General features: G+C 39.6%; 1 protein-coding gene across 6 annotated transcripts in view; it reads left to right on the forward strand.

The window, feature by feature from the left end:
- The first annotated feature begins 6,201 nt into the window (after positions 1-6,201).
- Positions 6,202-24,114, forward strand: part of trps1 (trichorhinophalangeal syndrome I) — a 127,608-nt gene continuing 109,695 nt past the window's right edge. Inside the window, exons 1-3 of one of the 6 annotated variants that reach the window (XM_077195760.1) lie at positions 14,253-14,554; positions 19,349-19,408; positions 19,758-20,066. In XM_077195760.1, coding sequence (XP_077051875.1) covers positions 20,054-20,066 — 13 coding nt within the window. In that variant the 5' untranslated portion in view covers positions 14,253-14,554; positions 19,349-19,408; positions 19,758-20,053. Of the gene's footprint in view, positions 6,403-14,234; positions 14,555-15,081; positions 15,250-17,437; positions 19,193-19,327; positions 19,409-19,757; positions 20,067-24,114 lie in introns of those variants that run through there. The other 5 variants (XM_077195761.1, XM_077195763.1, XM_077195759.1 and 2 more) reach the window with 5 other exon arrangements.

Raw genomic sequence — 24,114 nt, forward strand, 5'->3', positions numbered from 1 at the left:
TATTCGTCACACCACCTTGTAGTCTGCCTGTTTCTGTTTTGTGCTTCTTGGATGGATATTATGGACTTTGACCCCCTGCCTGAACTGTTGTGAGTACGGATTACCCAATTAAATTACTGCTTTTGGAACTTACCTGTTTGTGTGTGTGTACCGTGACAGAACGACTCCGTCATGAATAGTTCCAGCAGTATGGGGTTCCGGGCCTCTTCCCCAGCCACCGAGGGGGGGAGGTCGCAATCTGGAGAAGTGCCAACTCGAATGAACATTTTCGATTGTTTTGCACTGTGGGCTCGCATCACGGAGGAGACCGTGGCGGGAAAGTCCCCCGAGGCCTCTTCCTTCGAGAGAGGAGGATCGTTTGAGGGGACTCGTCTGGCCAAGTTCTCCGGAACTAGGGGAGGTTGCAGGGGAGGAGGTGGTCGACAAATTCCACAACACCGTCCTCCGCCCTGCCATGTTCCTGATCCGGAGCCGCTGGTCTGGTCCAGCACAAGACCCTCGTCGCGGGTTCCGCCCAGCACGAGGCCGTCACAGCGGGTTCCGTCCAGCCCAGAGCCCTCACTGCGGACGCAGTCCAGCCCAGAGCTCTCACTGCTGGCGCCGTCCAGCCCAGCGCCCTCTCGCTCTCATGGACGTAGGAGGAAGAAGAGACACAGTCCATCTGCCGATCCAGAGACCGCTCACGTCACGTCTGCAGATCCAGAGAGCATTCACGTTCCGTCTGCCCAGTCAGAGACAGTTCACGCTCCGTCTGCCCAGTCAGAGACAGTTCACGCTCCGTCTGCCCAGTCAGAGACAGTTCACGCTCCGTCTGCCCAGTCAGAGACAGTTCACGCTCCGTCTGCCCAGTCAGAGACAGTTCACGCTCCGTCTGCCCAGTCAGAGACAGTTCACGCTCCGTCTGCCAAGTCAGAGACAGTTCACGCTCCGTCTGCCCAGTCAGAGACTGTTCACGTCCCGTCTGCCCAGTCAGAGACTATTCAGGTCACATCTGCCCAGACAGAGACGGCTCACGCCACGTCTGCCCAGTCGGAGACGGATCAGGAGATGCCCATTCTCGTGGCCGGAGGGGCACTGATCGGCTATTTAGAGCGTCTAGCTCGGATCCTGGAAACGCCCTTCAGACCTTTAGTGTCTGTTCCTGAGCCGGAGCCCGTGTCTGTTCCTGAGCCGGAGCCCGTGTCTGTTCCTGAGCCGGAGCCCGTGTCTGTTCCTGAGCCGGAGCCCGTGTCTGTTCCTGAGCCGGAGCCCGTGTCTGTTCCTGAGCCGGAGCCCGTGTCTGTTCCTGAGCCGGAGCCCGTGTCTGTTCCTGAGCCGGAGCCCGTGTCTGTTCCTGAGCCGGAGCCCGTGTCTGTTCCTGAGCCGGAGCCAGTGTCTGTTCCTGAGCCGGAGCCCGTGTCTGTTCCTGAGCCAGAGCTTGTTTCTGTTCCTGAGCCGGAGCCAGTGTCTGTTCCTGAGCCGGAGCCAGTGTCTTTTCCTGAGCCAGAGCTTGTTTCTGTGTTTGTGTCTGTCCTTGTGGTTATTTCTGTTCTAGTGACTGTTCCTGAGCCGGTGTTTGCAGTTCCTGAGCCGGTGGCTGTTGCTCCAGAGGCAGAGCCAGTGCCTGTTCCAGAGCCGGAGACAGAGCCAGTGCCTGTTCCAGAGCCAGAGCCGGAGACCGAGCCAGTGCCTGTTCCAGAGCCAGTGTCTGTTCCTGAGCCGGAGGCAGAGCCAATGCCTGTTCCTGAGCCGGAGGCAGAGCCAATGCTTGTTCCTGAGCCGGAGGCAGAGCCAGTGCCTGTTCCAGAGCTGGAGCCAATGTCTGTTCCAAAGCCAGTGCCTGTTCCAGTGCAGGAGCCGGTGTCTGTTTATGAGCCGGTGTCTGTTGCTGTTCCTGTGCCATGGTCGCCCTCGCCCTGGTCTTCACCGCCCTGGCCGCCCGAGGGGTCTTCACCGCCCTGGCCGCCCGAGGGGTCTTCACCGCCCTGGCCGCCCGAGGGGTCTTCACCGCCCTGGCCGCCCGAGGGGTCTTCACCGCCCTGGCCGCCCGAGGGGTCGTCACCGCCCTGGTCGCCCGAGGGGTCTTCACCGCCCTGGCCGCCCGATGGACTGTCAGCTTCGCCCTGGCCGCCCGATGGACTGTCAGCTTCGCCCTGGCCGCCCGATGGACTGTCAGCTTCGCCCTGGCCGCCCGATGGACTGTCAGCTTCGCCCTGGCCGCCCGATGGACTGTCAGCTTCGCCCTGGGCGCCCGATGGACTGTCAGCTTCGCCCTGGGCGCCCGATGGACTGTCAGCTTCGCCCTGGCCGCCCGATGGACTGTCAGGTTCGCCCTGGCCGCCCGATGGACTGTCAGCTTCGCCCTGGCCGCCCGATGGACTGTCAGCTTCGACCTGGCTGCCCGATGGACCGTCTGCTTCGCCCTGGCCGCCGGCTAAACCATCACCCCCTGTTTCTGTTCCCTTCCATGGACCTGGCCCCCCATCCCTCCCCCTGATCCTCCACCGTTCAACCTCCCTCCTGGCCTCTTGTTTTGTTTGTTTTTTGTGGGTCTTGGAGCATCTGGTAGCCGCTCCGTAGAGGGGGGGTTATGTCACAGTGTCTGGTTTGTGTTCCCTGGGTTGCCACTAGAGGTCCTCGTTCTCACGGTGTCTTTCACGTTTGACTTCATTTCCCAGCATTCTGTCTGTCACTCATCAGTTCATTGCACTCAGCTGTTTCCCATCACCTTGTTAGTTTGAGTGTATATATACCCTGTCTGTTTTAGTGTTTGTCACGGAGTCGTTGTTATTCGTCACACCACCTTGTAGTCTGCCTGTTTCTGTTTTGCGCTTCTTGGATGGATATTATGGACTTTGACCCCCTGCCTGAACTGTTGTGAGTACGGATTACCCAATTAAATTACTGCTTTTGGAACTTACCTGTTTGTGTGTGTGTACCGTGACACCCATCTCGTTCCCTCGGATGTACGTCATTGCTTACGCTGCACGAGTGCCCACTACTGTACTGACGAAACCCTTGCAATGTGATTAAATGGAACGCACTAAGACCTTGATCACTTCTGGGTAAATTAAGTGTGAGTTACTGTTGTGGCATCACAATCGTGTTGCATTGAGGTCTATGGATCTGCATGAAGTGCACATATAAGGATCCTCTGTCAAAATCATGGCGTCGAGGGTCTGTCAAAATAAACTTTCCTCCTCCACTTAAAAATGGGCATGCTTAAGGAAGTTTGCAAGAGTATGTCTAAAAGTGGAGTTAAACGCAGCCCTAGAGACTCGAGAGTTTCGTTGGAAACAATATCCGTTGGCGTAACTGGCAACGTTGTGTATTAAATGTAGGCTATACTCAAAATTAACTTCTTGTTTTTTGAACTATTGTATAAAAGCTGCACCAGTTAAGTAGACATTTTTACCAGTGAATGAATTGTTTCGGGATTTAATCGTTTTACAGATGTGCAGTTTTCAGAAAATGGGAGTCATGCTTGGAGCAAGTTAAGTTTCATATTTGAGTGAACAAACACTTTAATATGTGACGACCACCACAAAAACAGGAAGCATATATGACTCAGACTCTCAGTTGCATCGTCATCTCTCATCCTTTAGTAGATTCAACACAGTCATTATAGTCACTGGTCTCTTGGAGTCTTTCTGCTGCACAAATGATGTATTCATACTGCAGCTATTTGAAATGCCTTGACGCACATGTTGTTATTGCAGACATATACTAAATGCAGCAAAGCACTTCTTTATTGTTACTGGTTCTGTGCCAGGAACTAATCGACCAGTGCTGTCCTTGACTGAATCACTTGCTGTTTCGTATCTCACACTCTTTGTTCATTGCTTTTAATTTTATTCCGTACAGTGTTCTGTGGATCATAAATGAAAGCAAATCAGTGATAGTTAAAAAGAAAAGACAAATTCACTTGAACAGATTCTTGGCTAATGTGTTTTATCTGATCTGTTGCCGTTGCATGGACGCGTAATTTATCGCTGCCTTTTTACATGCGAATGATTAAAGGGAAGGTGCAGCGTGGATGATAAATGTGTCTGGCTGCATGTTCATATCAGCAGTCCTGTATCATTAGCATGGTGGGAAATGATGAGTCACCTGCTGGTTAACCAGTTCCTGCTTTCACTGGCATACAGGAGAAAGAACCCGCTGCAAGTGCAGACACATACACACCTTTTCCTCCTTCTCCTACAAACAGATCTGCCACTAAAGCAGCAGGTCTACTTCCTACAGGCAACAAATGAGGAAGTTATTGCTGAACAGAAATGAAGGGGGTGTTTGGGAAGCTGAGCAGGGCACAAAGAAATAATGACCTGTGATACTAAAAACAGAGGGGCTTGTTTGGAAGAGCCCAATTTAAACGTCTTAAACCAGCCTAAGCCGGTCTGAGCCTGGCGATAGTCTAGTTTGATCGTTCTTACCTGTTAAAGGCACAGTTCACCCAAAAATGACATTTGTGTCATCGTTTACTCAGCCTCTTTTTGTTTGAGTCGAAACAACTTTGGATGGTGAAGAACACATATGTGACCCTGGATGACAAACCCAATCTTATGGGTCATTGTTTTGAAATTGAGATTTATACATTACATGAAAGCTGAATAAATAAGCTTTCCATTGATGTATGGTTTGTTAGGATAGGACAATATTTGGCCGAGATACAACTATATGAAAAACGCAATCTGAGGTTGCAGAAAAATCGAAACATTGAGAAAAAAAATTGCCTTTAAAGTTGTCCATTTATGTTTGCGATTGTGCTGCATTCACTCACAAAAATAAATGTTTTATACATTTATGGTAGGAAATTTACAAAATATCTTCATGGAACATGATCTTTACTTAATATCCTAATGATTTTTGGCATAAAAGAAAAAATTATAATTTTGACCCATACAATGTATTATTGGCTATTCCCACAAATATACCCGTGCGACTTAAGACTGGTTTTGTGATCCAGGGTCACATATTCACTATTAACTATATGACTTTTGCCTAATTTACTGCTTATCAATAGTTAGTAAGTTAGTTGTTGTATTGGTTAAGTTTAGGTATGAGGTAGGATTAAGGGATGTAGGATATGGTCATGCATTAATATGTGCTTTATAAGCACTAATAAACAGCCAATATTTGATAATAAAATGCATGCCAATTAGCATTTAGTTAATAGTGAGAATTGGTTCCTAAACTAAAGTGTTACCCTTTGGATATCATTGACTTTCATTGTTTTTTTTTTTGTTTTTTTTTGTCCATACACCAAGATAATTTTTAATAATTTCTAGCCATTTTTATAATGATATATATTTTTTTATATCTTTGTAAAATGATGATCATCAGTAAATGATTTGTAATTTAAATTATCTTGGGGTAAACTATTATTTCCAGCAAGACCAGCCTAATCCAACTAAGACCATCAAAATTAGATAAAGCAATTTTTCTTGTGTTATTCCTGAGAAATGTGATTTAACATTCATGCATTTGCCAAACACTTTAATCCAAAGCAACTTACATTGCATTCAAGATACACTTTTGATCAGTTCTTGCTTTTTCTGGGAATCAAACCCATGATCTTGCTGCTTAAGCTACAGGAAGAAATATCACCCACAGCTTGATAAATATATATTCGACAGCATTTCATGTGCAATATTTGATATGAATCTTAGTCTAACTCACTCTCGTGTTAGTTTCAATCTGATCTTCCTTATCCTGTTATCTCCTGATCCATTGTCAAGATATAAACAGTATGATATAGGTTATATATGTGATTGAGTCGTTTGGAATGATCACGATAGCATGAAATTGTGTGACAAGTTTTCAGCTTTGATGTGAGTGCACAGTCTTCTTGAGAAAAGAGTATATGAGATATAGATAGGAAGACGATCACAGATCGCATTAGATAAGCATCTATCACAGAGAAGCCCTCAGTAACATTAGACAAGCCTTACACCTGTGCTAATCAAAGAGAAAATGCTGATTAAAACCTTCATGCTCATGGATTGGTGATAACCGGTATTCCATAGAACTCAATCAGTTACAGAACTGAACCCCTCGAATATTTTTTCTGTTACTTTCTTTTGAAGTCGTGCTCATCTTCTCCCAAGATGGAATGAACATTCACTGCACAACCGCTTTTCATCACTTAAAGTGCTGCAAAGTCAATTAGTATCCTGTGTTTTTGTCTCGCTGTGTGTGTGTGTGTGTGTGTGCGTAATGTAGTAACATCTACTGGATGTATGTGAGTGGAAGAGACAGACAGAGAGAGAAAGAAAGGAGAGAGATGGAGCACTTCAAGGCACAATAAGTATTTCGGAGTCACCCTGGACGTCATTGAGAGAGAAACTACTGGAGTGAAACCACATAGACCTGTTAGTAATATGGAAGGCACTTAATTGAAGACCGTAAGCTGTGGAGACAAAGGTAATAATTCACCCATATGTCGTTTCAAAAACAGGACTTTCTTTCTTTTGTGTTCCACAAAAGGAGAAACTTAAAAGACTATTTTCCATGCAATATGACTTCAATAAGCCATAACTTAGTGTGAAAACAGAATCTTGACATCCGCTCTTGCTCTATTTTGTGAACATGAATCAGACTGATTTGGTTGTAAAGTTCTACTTACTGACTCATTGATCCACACTCTCAGAAAAAAAGTATAAAAGCTGTCACCGGGGTGAAACCTTTTCAAATGGCACACTTTTGTACCTAAAGGGTGCATATTAGTACCTTAAAAGTACAAATTAGTGTCTAAAAGGAACAAAAGTGTACAGTACCTTTTGAAAAAGGTACCACCCCTGTGACAGCTTTTGTAAAAAAAATTCTGGGAGTGCAGTACATACATGACTGTATGAGTCGTATTGACTATTATGATACATTTGGGTGTGTGTTTTATTATTGCCCAATTACCATTTATTGTAATTGCATGAAAAAAGCAGCCAGCACAGTCAAAATTTCTCTTTTTGTTCTACGGAATAAAGTCATTCAGGTTTGGAACAACATGAGGTTGAGTAAATGAGGACAGAACATTCATTTTTGGATGAACTATTCCTTTGATGACAAAGCCAGTATGAAATATATTTTTTAAGGTTTTATTTTCAATTGAGGTCAAGCAGAGCCTCTTTCCAGAAATATTTTGTATTAATTAATTCATTATTAATTCTACTAATATTGTTTAACCACACTTTTGCTTGGAAACTATTAGTCAAAATAGCCAGTTGAAGTAATTAATTAATTAAAATGGCAATGGCAAAATTATATAAATAATGCTTTTATTACAGTTTTTTACAACCGCCGACAGATTTCTCAATCACTTTTTTAAAACTCCTTACACAGTGATCACAACATCAGTCTGCGTGGCTAAACTGTGGGTCATTTATCATTGCTTTTGCACAAAATTCGTTCAGTGATGACATCTTTCACGTGACATTTGTTTGTCACATAGACACAAACACCAGCAAAACTCGATCTATTACACAGGCCAATTAGTTTACATACTCTTTTCAAAACTGTTCAACTAAAGTTCAAAACCTAGCATAACACACACACAAAAAAAATTAATAAGACAGAATTTTGCATAATTTCTTCAATAATACCATATTGAAATGTATTCTGAAACTTAAAAAATCAAATATCAACGCAATTAGCAATTAAACACCTACAAAAGTGCTTTTGTCTACAAAAGTCTTTCAATGTCATTACCATCCTTTCAAAAGGGGATAAATGAATTTTGTAGTGTAATGCAAACATTGGCCATGTAACATATAAGCAGTCGAGAGAGTGATTCTTGTTTTGTAAAGAAATTGTACAAAAATGCTTTCTGATATTACTGTTTTTTAGGTATGTTTTATGATTGACAAAATGTGTTTGTTGGATGACAACCTGTGCTAGTGTTTCCTAGTAAATTAAATAAAACTCACACACACACACACACACACACACACACACACACACACACACACACACACACACACACACACACACACACACAGTACACACACGCACACGCACACACACACACACACACACACACACACACACACACACACACACACACACACACACACACACACACACACACACACACACACACACACACACACACACACACACACACACGTTACGTTTAGTTGTTGTTTTGGTTTCATTTTCATGGACTTTTAATTTGTTTCTCATTATTTCCTGTGTTTCCTTGGTTGTCCTGCATGGTCACTAAGTATGTTTTCATTGGTTGTCATGCTTATTCACTGTTTCATTGATTTACACACACCTGTTACTTATTTAGATCGTTATTTTGCTCAGTTTTAGTTGTTCTGTGTCTGGTGTTGACTGTTATGTTGCATCTTTGTTTAAAAATGTGTCACTGCAATTAGATCCACTATGCTTACCTTGTCTTCTTCTATTTACTGTGTGTGTGTGTGTGTGTGTGTGGGGGGGGGGGGGGGGGGTATGGGGTATGAATAATAATATATAACTAGTTACATTCACGTTTGACAGACGGCTCACAGTTATCCAAATAATTCAATTAATGATTTCTACATAATTATGCAGAAATGTTCTTAATCATTTTTACACATTGTTATTTCTTTTAGAGCTTCTGTCTCAGGATTCATTTTATTTGTGGAAATGTTCTCACCTTTGAACTATCTCCATTTTTAGCTAATGGTCTAATTAGTGCTGACACAGTGAATACTGATATATGGAAACCTTGCTCTGTCTTTGGGGCTTTATAGCTCTTCCTCTAAATCTCACTCCTCTCGGCAAGCCTCGTTTTAATCACTACAGCTTTTACAATATTTTAAAGAACAAAAGTATGTTCTAGAGACTTGACTTTCAACGCAAATGCCAGCTCTTATTCATTTGATGCCGTGAAAGGGTTTTGCTCCCATCTTCTATTTTTGTTTTTGGAGGACGGGAAAAAATAATATAATTATTCATGCAGAAATGTATCTGAAAAATGTTTTACTCAAGTATAAAATTGTTTTTCTTCTGGCCCTCCATCTATCACTTATTTTGCTCCTTGGAGTGCAAAAGTAATGTAGAAGAATCACCTTGAGCCGTTCTTCCAGTTCAAATTTCCCTTTTATTCAGAAGTTACTCTCTGCAAATTCCATTACGATGCATGGTTGAACTGAATGGTAAAATTGAAAACTGCCCATTTATGAATCAGATTTGTGCCACATATAAAATATCGCCTACAGGAGATGCACAGAGGGGTTTTGATAGTACAAGACATTGCAAAGAAAATGATTTTTCTCATAATCAAAATTTCTGTTTTTGTTCAAATCCATTTATCTCTGTTCATTCTGCTGTGGTTACATGTGAGGAATCAATGTTCAATTAAACAAATCTGTTGTAAATAATTTAATAAACTTTCTTTCTTTCTTTCTTTCTTTCTTTCTTTCAATATAATACTGCATTATACTATTACATACTAAAAAGATCAGGGAATACAATTAAAATGCACATAAAAACACGGCAAAAGTGGATATACAAGCCAATCCATACATAATATAAAGTGCTTTAAAAAAAAAAAAAAAAGTCAGACCACTTAAAAATAAGTTATTCCTTAACTTTCCTCAGATTAGTGTTTTAAATGAAATGCATTGCCTACAGATGTGCCTACTGTTAAACCCATGCCATGAATACGGATGAATCCAGATATTGTTTTATTGTAACGCTAATACTCGTTCAGTGGCTCAATGAAGGGCACAAGGTGTTCTATAAATATGATATATGATGAGTCTGGCTGTTAGCATGGACAGAGGAAAGGCTATCCTGAAACACTATCAAGCTGAGATAGGGCACAGCGTTGGCGCAGTATGTAATATGTCTAGCAGAATGTAACCACCAGGACTAAAAATATTTCAGTGACGTTTACCTCATGGCATGATATCTCTATGTGAAATAAACAACATTGACTTGACTTCTCAGGTTTCATCTCTAAGAAAGTTTCATTGGTATACCTCACGATGACCGCATGTGAAGCCCCCAAAAATATGCTTTTTTAACAGTAGTCTGAATAGGGTTTTGTGGAAAGCTGCTTTAGTGAGTTCATGGAAACATGTACAATATAATTTATGATTGGTGGAACGCATTTGTTCTGCATGCTTTTATGATATATGCATTTATATTAAATCAGTGAGTGGAACGTCTCTGAGGGAATTTTTCTATAGGCCCATCATTGCTACCTGTGCCAGAAAAATAAAATAAAAATATTATATATATTCTTTCAATATAATTCTATTTTTAATAAATCATGTTAATCCCTGGGAAACAATATTAAAAATGTCCAGCAAACAAAGACGGTTTATTTTTTTTATGCTGACAGATTATTTGTTACTTTTATAAGAAACATTCAGAGAAAGGAAAAAGATAAACAGAAATAGAAAATCATACATAATGCATTATTTTCCACCACTTTTTCCATTCATTTGAATATTTTTGCAAAAAGAAAAACAACTACAGTGCACACATTTCATATTTTCCTGAATTTTCCAATATAAATAATCACTCTCTATAGCTGAGAAAGCCTCCCTGATTTTTTTCACGTATTTCTTAGAAACTGAAATTGTATTGTTGTACACATTTACCTTCAATCTACACTTACAATACTAATCTAAAAATAAAGCAAAAAATGAATTAAGTTCTTCTGCGTTAGATTTATATGTCCGATTCACATTTTAAACAGCTAGTGTAATATTTGTGATAAACTGCTTCAACTAAAATTTTTATATATTTTTATTTAAAAGATTTTATTTATTTGAACTTGAAAATACAATTCACTAAAAACAGTAATGCTCTAGAGTCATTCATTTGGATACACTCCTGCCAAGTTTATTTAGTGTGTGTGTGTGTGTGTGTGTGTGTGTGTGTGTGTGTGTGTGTGTGTGTGTGTGTGTGTGTGTGTGTGTGTGTGTGTGTGTGTGTGTGTGTGTGTGTGTGTGTGTGTGTGTGTTCGACAACAAGTGGTTGGTTCATCTTGAGCTTGTTATTGTAGACAGGACTAGTAATTATGGACCTTTGGACTCATGGTTTATCGTTTTTTCTTGGATGAGCACAGAACGTTTCAAACTTAGAAGTGAAGTAGAAGTGAAGCACCCGGACCCCAAAATCATGTCAACATTTTAAAATTTGATGCAGTCTGTATTATCACACACACACACACACACACACACACACACACACACACACACACACACACACACACACACACACACACACACACACACACACACACACACACACACACACACACACACACACACACACACACGGACGGTGGTATACGTATATTCAATGTAGTCTCTCAATGATCATAAATAGGCTATTGCATGCATAATAATTAGACAAGAATGATCAAAATGCTGCAACGGTGGTTTTAAGTGGAGTACAGTGTGTATTTCACACCACAGGACATGCCAACTTCCCAAAAGTGTCTCATGTCATCTACCCTCATAGCTGTCAAAAACATCAACTGTGTTCTGCTAGTTATTGCTCACTGAATGACCACCTGTCAGTAAATGTTCACAGAATGACAGTGTTTCATTTCACTTATTTGGTTTCAGTTCTACATTGCTGAGCACTGTTGGAAGATTTAAATAAACAAATATGTGCCAAAAATCATACAGTATTAATATATTTAATTCATGAATATGCCTTCATCCCACAATATCTGAAAAAAAAAAAAACATTCTGATTTGCATTTATTAAACGTATTTATAAATATTATACTGTATATCCTCAGCCCAAATGTTTGCTAGGGGTTTTGCCTCTATTTTCTGACTTTTTTAGTAAACCCGAGAGAGGTCGACAGTACTAAATTGACTGTAAATAATAATAATAATAATAGTAATAATACTAATAATAGTAATAACCCCTTTGAGAAAATTACAGCATGTCAACCCAACTCATTCTCAAAATTTGGCTGTGACTCCTAATTTAAGCTCTACAGTTAAAACGGGCAGTCGTTACTTTTCATTTTTTCATGATTGAACTGTAAGCCTATTTATTTTACTATCATAACTTTGCACGATTATATGATTTTTAGTTATGTGTGTAGACAGACAGACAGACAGACAGACAGACAGACAGAAAGATGATAGTTAGATAGATAGATAGATAGATAGATAGATAGATAGATAGATAGATAGATAGATAAATAGATAGATAGATAGATAGATAGATAGATAGATGAACAGACAGACAGATGATAGATAGATTTATAGATAGATAGACAGGCAGATAGATAGATGAAAGATGGATGGATGGATGGATAGATAGGTAGATAGATAGATAGATAGATAGATAGATAGATAGATAGAGATAGATAGATAGATATAGTTAGATAGATAAATAGATAGATAGATAGATAGATAGATATATAGATAGATAGATAGAGAGTTAGATAGATAGATAGATAGATAGATAGATAGATAGATAGATAGATAGATAGATAGATAGATAGATAGATAGATAGATAGATAGATAGATAGATAGATAGATAGATAGATAGATAAACAGACAGACAGACAACTCAACAGGCCAGTACTGAAAAATACCAAGAGATATAATTTAAAGTCCCCTTTTTCTTTGCTGTCAGAACAGCAAAAACATCTCAAAACATCTCAAGCGAACCAGTGCTTGAGATGGCTTCATCAGATCTCAGTGTTTCTTCATCAGATCTCAGTGTTTCTTCATCAAATCTCAGTGTTTCTTCATCAGATCTCAGTGTTTCTTAGATAGATAGATAAATAGATAGATAGATAGATAGATAGATGAACAGACAGACAGATGATAGATAGATTTATAGATAGATAGACAGGCAGATAGATAGATGAAAGATGGATGGATGGATGGATAGATAGGTAGATAGATAGATAGATAGATAGATAGATAGATAGATAGAGATAGATAGATAGATATAGTTAGATAGATAAATAGATAGATAGATAGATAGATAGATATATAGATAGATAGATAGAGAGTTAGATAGATAGATAGATAGATAGATAGATAGATAGATAGATAGATAGATAGATAGATAGATAGATAGATAGATAGATAGATAGATAGATAGATAGATAGATAGATAGATAGATAGATAAACAGACAGACAGACAACTCAACAGGCCAGTACTGAAAAATACCAAGAGATATAATTTAAAGTCCCCTTTTTCTTTGCTGTCAGAACAGCAAAAACATCTCAAAACATCTCAAGCGAACCAGTGCTTGAGATGGCTTCATCAGATCTCAGTGTTTCTTCATCAGATCTCAGTGTTTCTTCATCAAATCTCAGTGTTTCTTCATCAGATCTCAGTGTTTCTTCATCAGATCTCAGTGTTTCTTCATCAGATCTCAGTGTTTCTTCATCAGATCTCAGTGTTTCTCCAGCAGATCTCAGTGTTTCTTCATCAGATCTCAGTGTTTCTCAGCAGATCTCAGTGTTTCTCCAGCAGATCTCAGTGTTTCTCATCAGATCTCAGTGTTTCTCATTAGATCTCAGTGTTTCTCCAGCAGATATCAGTGTTTCTCCAGCAGATCTCAGTGTTTCTCAGCAGATCTCAGTGTTTCTTCATCAGATCTTAGTGTTTCTCCAGCAGATCTCAGTGTTTTTCAGCAGATCTCAGTGTTTCTCCAGCAGATCTCAGTATTTCTTCAGCAGATCTCAGTGTTTCTTCATCAGATCTCAGTGTTTCTCCTGCAGATCTCAGTGTTTCTCCAGCAGAACTCAGTGTTTCTTCATCAGATCTCAGTGTTTCTTCATCAGATCTTAGTGTTTCTCCAGCAGATCTCAGTGTTTCTCCAGAAGATCTCAGTGTTTCTCCAGCAGATCTCAGTGTTTCTCCAGCAGATCTCAGTGTTTTTTTAGCAGATCTCAGTGTTTCTCATCAGATATCAATGTTTCTCCAGCAAATCTCAGTGTTTCTCCAGCAGATCTCAGTGTTTCTTCATCAGATCTCAGTGTTTCTTCATCAGATCTCAGTGTTTCTCCAGCAGATCTCAGCGTTTCTTCATCAGATCTCAGTGTTTCTCCAGCAGATCTCAGTGTTTCTTCATCAGATCTCAGTGTTTCTCGTCAGATTTAAGTGTTTATCCAGCCGATCTCAGTGTTTCTCGTCAGATGTAAGTGTTTCTCCAGCCGATCTCAGTGTTTCTTCATCAGATCTCAGTGCTGCTGCTGGAGTTTTTCAGTGGTCACTGTCCCTTTAAGAGAGCGCGCTCTAGGGTGGCGCTTTCCTCCGCAAGGGCTTCTTGATATTAATAGTGTTGGTGTCTTGAAACTGACGTAATGCTTGGAGTCTGAGGTCCTGACAAGCGATAACATTTCTGATAAAGAACTGAGATCACTGCAAAAACCAACCTCCTTTCTTCCACCCTAGACTCAGGCGTTTTTACTATTAAACACAGTCTCCCAAGATTTCACGTGTACAGGAGCAATTCGCAATCTTACATCCCCATAAAAAAGAAATCATTCCCCGAGATCAACAAACAAACAACACAAAGACGCTTCATGGCTCACGCCAAAGCTCCACCATCTTTCAGACTGCAAAGACTATTGCAATTTAATCAACAGGTAAGGAGAAAGCGAATCAATGAAGAACGATGTGGTTTTAGCTGTAGTTCCTGATGAATGTTATGTAATGTTGAGAATGATGAATCAGTTGAGTGCTACTTTGTAACGAAAATAAGAGCTCGGCTCTTCGGATTTCGAATTTTGAGGCTAAATTGCAAATTGAAATCGGCGACTTGTTACATTGTATCTTCCAGTAGTTGAGAGAAAGATTACTTTTTCCTTCCCATTTCTTTTCAGCCATTCTGTGTTGCAATGCGTTTTGCGCAACATAATATCCACAATGTAGCAATTTCTCATGTACGTTTAAGCCGCGAGGCGCCTTTTATTTGCATTGTTTATGCGTCGCAAGTAGCTAAACGGATCCTAAGTAAAGTTATAGGAAGTTTCATTGGTGTGTAGGCTACTGTTTTTGCGTAAATGATGCTGAATGGCGCTTTCCACACAAACTTCGAAAACTTTCCGTATCTGATGATGTACGATAAGAAAACGCGTAGGCATGGCAACGCACTGAATGTTATATTTTCCACACACAAAGAGGCACAGGTTGTTTACATGACAGTCTACGGACCGTAACGGGGCTTTTATCGCTATTTTTGCGGGTTTATTCGAAGCCAGGTTACGAAAAGATGTCTTTCTGTTGTTTCATTGCGTCCTTCGAGGCTATGGAGACGAGCAGCAAAAGTTTATGAATAGCGGTAACTAGTATTTCTCATTTGGATGTGTGTTTTTTTGTGAATTGATAACTGATGGAACAACTTTATATTTGTTTTGTGGAGAACGTTCACACTTAGGTGTGTGTGTGGGGGGAGGCTGTAGTTCACAAAGTTTCTTGTGGCGTGATGGAGGTTATCTAAAAACTTTTCAAGGAATTTAAATAACTGTTTCAACCCTCTAAAATGAAGGCATGTATATAGAAATTGTACCCTTTATCTTGGCATGTACAGTAGTCCTTTTCTTGTTGATGTTATCCATCAATAGAAACTTTTTTTTGAGTCAGTACAGACAATAGATACACACTTAATATGTCTTCTAGTTATGTGTGTAATCATATCCTATACATTTAGTGTGTTATGAGAATGTTAATAGTCTGGTCTGGATGTTCCTCTTAATAATAATAATAAAAAAAGATACTTCTTAGTTTCTGCATGTTAACAGGTAATATTGTTTCAAGGTTTGTGTTATGTTATGTGTGTATTCATATCCTATACTTTTTGTCTGTGATATATATATATATATATATATATATATATATATATATATATATATATACATATATATATATATATATATATATATATATATATATATATATATATATATATTGTTTGGACGTTCCTCAGTTCTGCAACTGTGGTAATGTTTCCAGTTAATTTGGTTTTACAATCACTTTCACATCAGAATGTCATTAAGTGTGTGGAAACAAGTATTTATCTTAGAACTGATAAAATCACCCACACTTCACTTAAATGTGCCGTACCGAAGCGTAACCTGTATATCTGATTGTTATGATACAAATTCCCATCTTGGTTCCAGTAGATGAGTTGCGCTGTTTCCTGTAAACTGTGAAAGTTGCCACTCGGGCATTCTGGAAATGATATGCACTCTTTTTCTGTCTTGAAATGTTGTGTCGGTAAAAGTTTCTTAATGACAAAGCCTGTGCAGGCTCATCATTTAGAGAAACTCAACTGTACACACAGTTTCAGATACAGTCAACAGGGAATCTCAGCTCTGTCATCAACAGGCTTCTGGAGTCACAATCACTGTATCTGGTAACGCTTAACAATAAGGTCTCATTTGTTAACATTAGTTAATGTATGAACTAACATGAACTAATAATCAGCAATACATTTGTTAAAGCATTTAGTTAATGAAAGTCCAGCTGTTCATTGTTTGTTCATGTTAGTTCACAGTGCATTAACTAATGTTTACAAATACAATATAATGTATTAGTAAATGTTGAAATTGCCATTAACTAAGAATAATAGATGCTGTAGAAGTATTGTTAATTCTTAGTTCATGATAACTAAAGTAGTTAACTAATGAAACCTTACTGTAAAGTGCTACTTTTTATCTTTACTCTTTTTGCAGTTGCATGAATATTTTTTTTAATCTTTGAGGACTTTAAAATAGTATTTTTGTGCATCAAAAATATCGACTGATATTGATTTTTTTTATAACTGATACCGATACCAATTATTTGCATGTTTATGTGCCCGATAACTGATATTTATGTATTGGTTTATTTCTGTTTTTGACAATTATATCAACAGCACTGAACTGAACAAAACACTTTTTAAAATCTATAATTTCTGCACTCCCTCCTTGCATACAAAACAAAACACACTTCGACATCAATTAATAGTGCGATATATATATATAGTGCACTGCCATTAAAGTGTCGTTTTTAAATCATATATTTTATCAGGTAAACTAACAGGTAACAAATATAGCATGTAAAAATAATTCTAACAAATAAAAAAAGCATTCTAAACCAATTATCGGTCGATCTCTTTAAGTTTTTAGTCATTTTACACGTGTAACAGTCTAGAGATCAGAAGAAAAAAAATATCTCCATCTGCTTGGAATATTGTTTCATTCCTTGTTCATCATGTGATACACGTAAATATGCGAATATTCATTCAGCGGTTTACTAGATTCAGTTCTCAGTCCACACAGAAGAATAAGATCCACATGAGTTGTCTGATAAGACGCGTTTGAAGTGATTGAAAAGCTTGAGGTGTATTTGAAATGTAAATGACTCCACATCTGTGAGCTCTTTGGAGAGAGGCAATAGATCAGCGCTGTATAGTCAGGAACTTTACGGCTGACAAATGAATTTGGGCCTTGGTGGAGGGAGAAAGCAGCAGTGGGGGTCTTGCATTTGTTCTTCGTGGCTTCTGAGTTTGCACAACTTCTTTTTGGGCTAACTTCTTGCCGCACCGAGATTTGCCACTTGTGTCCCAGATTCATGTGGCGTTGGTGCCGTTGAATAAGAAGACTGTAGAGAAAATAAATGGTAGGGGCCTTTTTTTAAATGACAGAGATAGAATGGCTCACGCTAGTGTTTGCAGATAATGTAAGTAGTTGATGACTACAAAAGTTAAAGTTTTTTTCTTGGTTGTTTAAAAATATACTCAGACCAGATTATTATTTTTGCATATATTTTTATTCATTTGTTGCTCCAAACAAACAGTGAACACAAACAAACTTATAAGTTTGAATAACGTATAAGGACTGAATAAGTTTTGTTTGTGATTGTGAAACTCAAAATGGTTATTTTTTAAAATTGTGTTGTTATTTCACACTTATCGTTGTAAAGGACAGCACAGTATTGTATTCCAGGCAAGTGTTTTGAAACGATGCATCAACGACTTTATAGAAATTCCTTTTTGTTTTGTTTTTCGTGGTTTGAAATCTCCAAACATGGGAGACAGGAAACTTTAGAATATTGTTTTTGTAGTCGCCTGATGAAATGCCAAGGTTTATAAAGAGACAGCTCCTGATAATTGGTGCCCTTAAAAGCTTTTATAACATATATTTGATGTAGCCTGCATATGAATAGCTTGTCTTTTTTTCCTCCGGATTTTCAAGAATAAAAGAGCCGCAGTTCACAGAGGTCGTCCCTTGTCTCGTCATATGCTTTTCATCCTGTTTTTAGCAGTGTTTTGAAGTCACTAAATGGCTCTGGATGTGTGCTATAGACTTGTTATGGTGAGTTATAGCAGACATATTGTATTTTCTCACTAAACTTTCATGCAACACGGATGGATTTTATGCGAATTAACTAGTAAAGTGCGTTTTTGTGTGGGCGGTTGGTTTATGAATCTAACATTAAGCTCTTTTTTTTGTAATCCGAATGAACTGCTTTGAATTTAAGTGAAATCTTGTTCTCTTTACCTCTTTTTCTCACACCCTGCGTGGGAATGAAACACAAGGACCTTTGACCTTGGTGTCTTAGCAACCTCTTTTATCCTGTAAAAAAAAAAATAGATTTGGCTTCTACATATATTTATGAATATTATGATTTGAATATGGCTATTTCCTACATGTCACAAATGCAGCTGAAGTGTGTTTAACGACTCGCACAGATAAGAGACAGTTTGGGTGTCTGACTCTGTCAGAGCTGTTTGACATCACTTGTTAGGCTAATTATGTGGCGTGTAATATTTTAGTGGTTAGCGTACATCTGGTAAAGTTTGCTGACTGAAAACTCTCGTATTCCCAGTAGAGTAGTAGGTTGCACTGCAAACGAAGAAAAAGAAGTCGAAGTTCCCCTAAATCTTCAGTCTTACTCATTGACAAAAACTCTTTTTTTTTGGTTGAGGAATTAAAAACAACTGACATTTTTGTTGCATACGCAAGATAAAGTGATGCGTGACGATAAACCTTTTATTGGTTGGTGTGGTTTTTTAAAAGCTAGCTGTTCCCGTTAGGCTAGTTTTTCATACGAGTTGGACTTTTTTTTAAGACTAAAGTAAAAGTATTAATTTGCTTCAAGCTTCATCCTTCAAGCCTCTGTGCTCAGCTTCATATCAACAACCTTCTGAAAGTTTTCGAGCCAGCATTGCCCACTTCCTCTCCTCCCCATTCCGACGTGCCGAGTTTAGTTCATCCGCCGATTCTCTGGAACGCTGATGAGTCAGTTTAGCCTTTTTCTTTCTTTCTTTCTTTTCTTTCCTTGCTATCACGGTGTGTGTTCTTTTACCTCGCAAACAGGTCTTCATTTAGCTTTTTACGTCTTTTTTTCTCTCCATCTCACGGTGGCTCAATGTTCTCCATCTGTGTGGTCTGGAGGCTGGTGCGGATGACTATTGCTAACCTGACACAGGTTGGACAGAATGAGTCGAAGAAAAGGTTTGTAGGGGGGAGGGGTTACGGTGGTGGGGAGTTTTCCTTGAGAGTGTTTGTTTTCCTGTTTCCAATTTGGTCGGCCAGAAGGCCCGTACTGTCAGAGCTCCCATTCATGAAACCTGCTGTCAGACTGCCTGAGTATATGACACAGGATTTCTCTCAGCTCTCTCTGTGTGCATTGTGGTGTCCATGTTGTCTTTTGGTAGATCCTTCTTTTCTAAAGTTATTTTATTCTGTGAATGCTAAAGCATGTGCATGCACCTATGACTTTGCTTCTTTAAAATGACTGAAAAGTTGCTGTTTACCCAGAGCACTTCCTTCTCGCTGAACATGTGCGGTTTTGTTGTTACAGTGATCGAGAAGAACGGTGTGGTTTGGTCACCCTTCGCACCCAGGATCATCTGCACCTGTGAGGTCTTCTGAGAAAAGGAAGTACGGGACGGCGCATTTCGCAAGCGACGCACGTAGAGCGAGTAAAAAAAAAACTTTGTGAACACTGTGGGGAAAAAAATGGAATGATTCCCAGGCCAGAATGGATGTGGAATAAAGGATACCTCGGAGGGCTCCTCAGGGAAGGGTCTTTGGATACTCTGCCAGCTTTGATATCTGCCTCCCTGTTGGATTTGAGTGTGATAATGCTATAACCCAATGCTTAACAGAGGTATGTATACGTGCGATTGTGTGTTATTATGAAAACGCAGGGATTTCTGGCGGCGTGTGGCATTGTGGTTTTTTCATGCAAGTCATGTAGCACGTAACGACAAAGGACACGATTTTTGTCTTCGGGTTTTGTGTTAGGGTGATGTAGCTTTAAAACCTTATTTATGGTAACTTTTAACCCAGTCTTCCTGTAGTTCAGGGCAGTAATCTAGACCGCTAGATAGCTCAAGCTGTTAAAGTGCTTTGATCTTCAGTAAGGCCATCATCCCCTGCTTTGGCGTTTATTACGTGGAACAGTAGAATTTACTGACTTTCTTTTCCCTGACTTTTTTTTGCTTATATGTGGGTTTTCTCCAGGGTAATAAGAGGCCACACAAGCAGTGTTTTCTTTTTTGTGTTGTACATTTGTGGACCAGGTGATACTGTGGTCTGGTATTCCTCTCTGCCACTGTGTTTGTGGAACGCTGGACTTGCTTTCAGAAGATTTTTTTTCTTCGCTCATAAAAAAATATGCATAGAAGGATATAGATGAAGTCAACAGTTTGTTTTTGTACGTGCATTTATTCTTATAAATGGTTGATTATCCAATGTGTCACTCAAAAGCAAAAATAAATAGTTGTTTGCATTAGTTGGTTATTAAGTTATGATCCTCAGTTATTTAATTATATCATGAATCGTCATAATTGCATTAAATGTTGGGAAATTTTAATTTAGATTTCAAAAGTGGTTTGCCATCTTGCTCTGTACCGCATGATTTTCAGTCGAGCTAATGAACGTACAAATGCAATAATGTGAACTTCTAAAAGCGGCCGCATTCTTTGCGGTCTGGGTTGCGAGCAGTAGTCCTTCTTAAATGAGGTAATCTGAGAGTGTGTTTTAGATGGCTGTTTTCTCCTGTGCCGAAATCTATAATAAACGACCTGTAACGGCCAGTGATTAGGGGATCCTGTCTTTGCAACGCTGCCACAGTGGAGGTTTCTCTCGTGTGCCCTGCCGTTTCAGCAGATTTGCGTAATGTTAAACACATGCCATCTTCTCCAGTCTGGATTTCAGGGGAAAACCTGCTCTCGGGGATGGTAAAATGTGCTTGATGGTTTCGGTTGGTGTTAGATGTGGGGGTGAACCTGAATGGCAAGATTAAGTCCATGGATCCTTCACCCAGAACTACGACACAGGTCAAGGGTCAGCCGAGATCCCTCAGTGCTAATATGGGGGTCCAGGGGCCCCTGATGGGGCTTACTGGGTTGTAATGCGTTTGTTAGTCAAACTTTAAACTTTCTTTAAACAAATTGTTGCCTGTCTTTCTCTGATTTTTAATGTGCTTTAGTGAAAATAATTCTTTGTGTTCAATTTAAAATTTCGCAATTCTTCGTGCACTTTTTAAAAATAATTTTCACATTTTATTAATTTGAATCATTGGGATGCTGATGAGCGTGGTTGCATTAATATTACATTAATATTTACTCAACAGATTCTGCTCCTTTCAAACATGACTTGATCTATTTCCACAACCCCATATATTTATAAATGCCCAACCCCATTTTGCTAATTTAGTATTAATTTGCTTTAAAACTTGGTGTATTTGGTTTAAACCCGTGCGTATGACCCAGACTAAACCCATAAATGCTAATTCATGGCTGTGTTATTTACTCTTATATATTCTTCACTGTGATTTACTGATATTACACATTTAGCAGTATGTGGACTGTTTGCATTAAAGTAGCCTATATTTTCAAAATGACGACTTTTTGATCTCAGACCACTTTAAATTGCATCTTACCATACAGTAGGCATTAGTTATGCTCATATCCTTATAGGCTCAGCTGTTATGCGCTGGACCATCTCTTTGACTCGCATGCCCGTTTTTGGGTATAAACATGGATTTATGCTGTGTGTTAAAGCTTATGCTTATTACTTGTACCTTGCTTTGTATAATTTGGTTGAGTTATGGTGGGGGAATTTGAGTGGTCTGCATAGTTCTCCAGTAGGTGCCTGTGTGATGTATGGCGTGCCAGTGTGCCGAGGGAGGCAGACGGCCAAATGTTTTCATAATGTTCATTTAAAAGTCTGATCATTCGCCTCCACCCCTTTCTCGGTTTTGCTGTGCATATAGAAATGTTTGATGCAGCAACACTTTAATCAGTCACACAATGCTCAACCTCCAGTTTGTTACTTTTGCGAAATATAATGCCACTAAGAAAAGCTTTTATTAAGTGTAATATGTTTTTTAAAGTCTGTGATTCTGTTTTTTCAGACGTGGAATTAGCATGTGAGAGTGAATCGGTTGTAAATGCAATGGAAATTCCACATCTATGTGCATTTCAGGCCTGCTAGATAAACAGCAGAGCCTATCCTAACTGAGAGGTGACGGTCGTGAGCGCGCCTAATGAGACACTCTAGTTTGACTCCAATATTTGCCTGTAAGAATGCAGTGAGCTGAGTTATTACAGACTTTAGAGATAGTTGCAAAATGGCGGTAATGAGATAGGAGTGATCCTGCCCGCGAATGGTGATGCCCGGGTCGTATTCGCCTGCCAATTAGCCCGATATTCCTCCACTCGTGTGGCACCATCTTGCAGTAACCCCGAACCGGCACCGAACTAATCTAATTAGATCGAGAACACAAAAATGATCCCGGACTACTGGCTGAACGCACAATAAGGGAGCAATTTATTCTCGCATGGTGTTAAAAAAGGAGGGAATGGTTGAGTGCAGGCCTGTTGTTTTTAGCAGATTGTTTCCGCAAGGCCTGCTCCATATGGTGTCGGAGAGGGGAGAAAAAAGCCCTGGAGAAAGGGGTAAAGAACAAGGGGGCAGAGAAGCTGCAAAAACAAAACTTCTCCAGTCAACCCTCTCTAAATTAAAGGGTAATGCCGAGCACACCGCACACTCAGGAGTTGTTTGTTTAAAAAGCCAAACTGCATTAATCAACGTCTTCATCTTCATCGCTAACAGCATGATTAATCTGCTGTTTTTTCTCCCAGCCATTCTTTTTTTTTTTCATTCTTCCTTTTTTTTAAAGTAATTGCCGATCCAATGAGCAGCTTTGACAGAGTGCTTCTGACCACATTGTTCACACATTGAGTGATGCCTGCACAGCGTCAGTGCACAGCAATATTATGCTTTTGGTTCAAAGCCCAGGTTCAGTTGCATAGTGTAATGCGGATCGTATTACATGTTTCTGATACAATATTGTAGCTACTTTAACCTGCAATAACTCTCTGCAGCATTTGCTTTGCAATCTTCTCCCCTCGCACCTTCTCAGATGCGCCCTTTTGGCCAACTTTACTGTAGTTGAATAGCGCCTGGAGGCCATTGACAGGAGCCTCATGTATCCTGGCCGTGTCTTTGGCAAACACAAACAGTAGCCTTCTAAAGATTTCTCCATTTGTTTAGAGGAAGTCCCAGAGGCTTGTTACGTTCCCCAACCCCCTTCTCTTGTGGCTATCAGATGTTTATCCTGTACAAGGAGGGCAATTTACAAATGTAAGTGTTGTCACAACACAGCAGGAAACAAAAGGCGTCAGGCTAGGATGCACCTCAGTGTAAGAGTGCCATTATTTTGCAGATTAGGAGGGTTCAGGTGAATGTGGGACTGAGGCCGGATTGGCACAGCTACTGTTTGCTGTGATTTGTCTTTCTCCATCCAGACCGAAGGTCAGGTCTCTCAAATGTCCGGACTGTGTACTTGATTATCGAGTATAGTTTTAGATGTCATATAATACAACTTCTAATTATACTGCATATAGGCTTTTGATAAAACAGTAAAAGATGGTCTTTTTTGGTCTTTTTTCTTTGTACTAGTGGTGTTTGATAAGTCATTGCTTTTATTTTAAGTGCTTAATGGCTGATTTCAGGCTTTAAGCAATACATTTTACACCAATGCCTAAACAGGCATGATTTGATGAAGCAAAAAGCGATAAAAGTTATCTTTTCTATCTAAACATTATTATTATTATTATTATTATTATTATTTGCTCTCTATTTCTGATCGTATGGAATGTATAACCTAAAAACTTTTCTTATTGGCTGTTATAGTGTTGCATCAT

The sequence above is a fragment of the Siphateles boraxobius genome, unplaced genomic scaffold, assembly GCF_051911475.1.
Source record: "Siphateles boraxobius isolate OS27281-9 unplaced genomic scaffold, OSU_SipBor_1 35, whole genome shotgun sequence".
In the NCBI taxonomy this organism is placed as follows: Eukaryota; Metazoa; Chordata; class Actinopteri; order Cypriniformes; family Leuciscidae; genus Siphateles; species Siphateles boraxobius.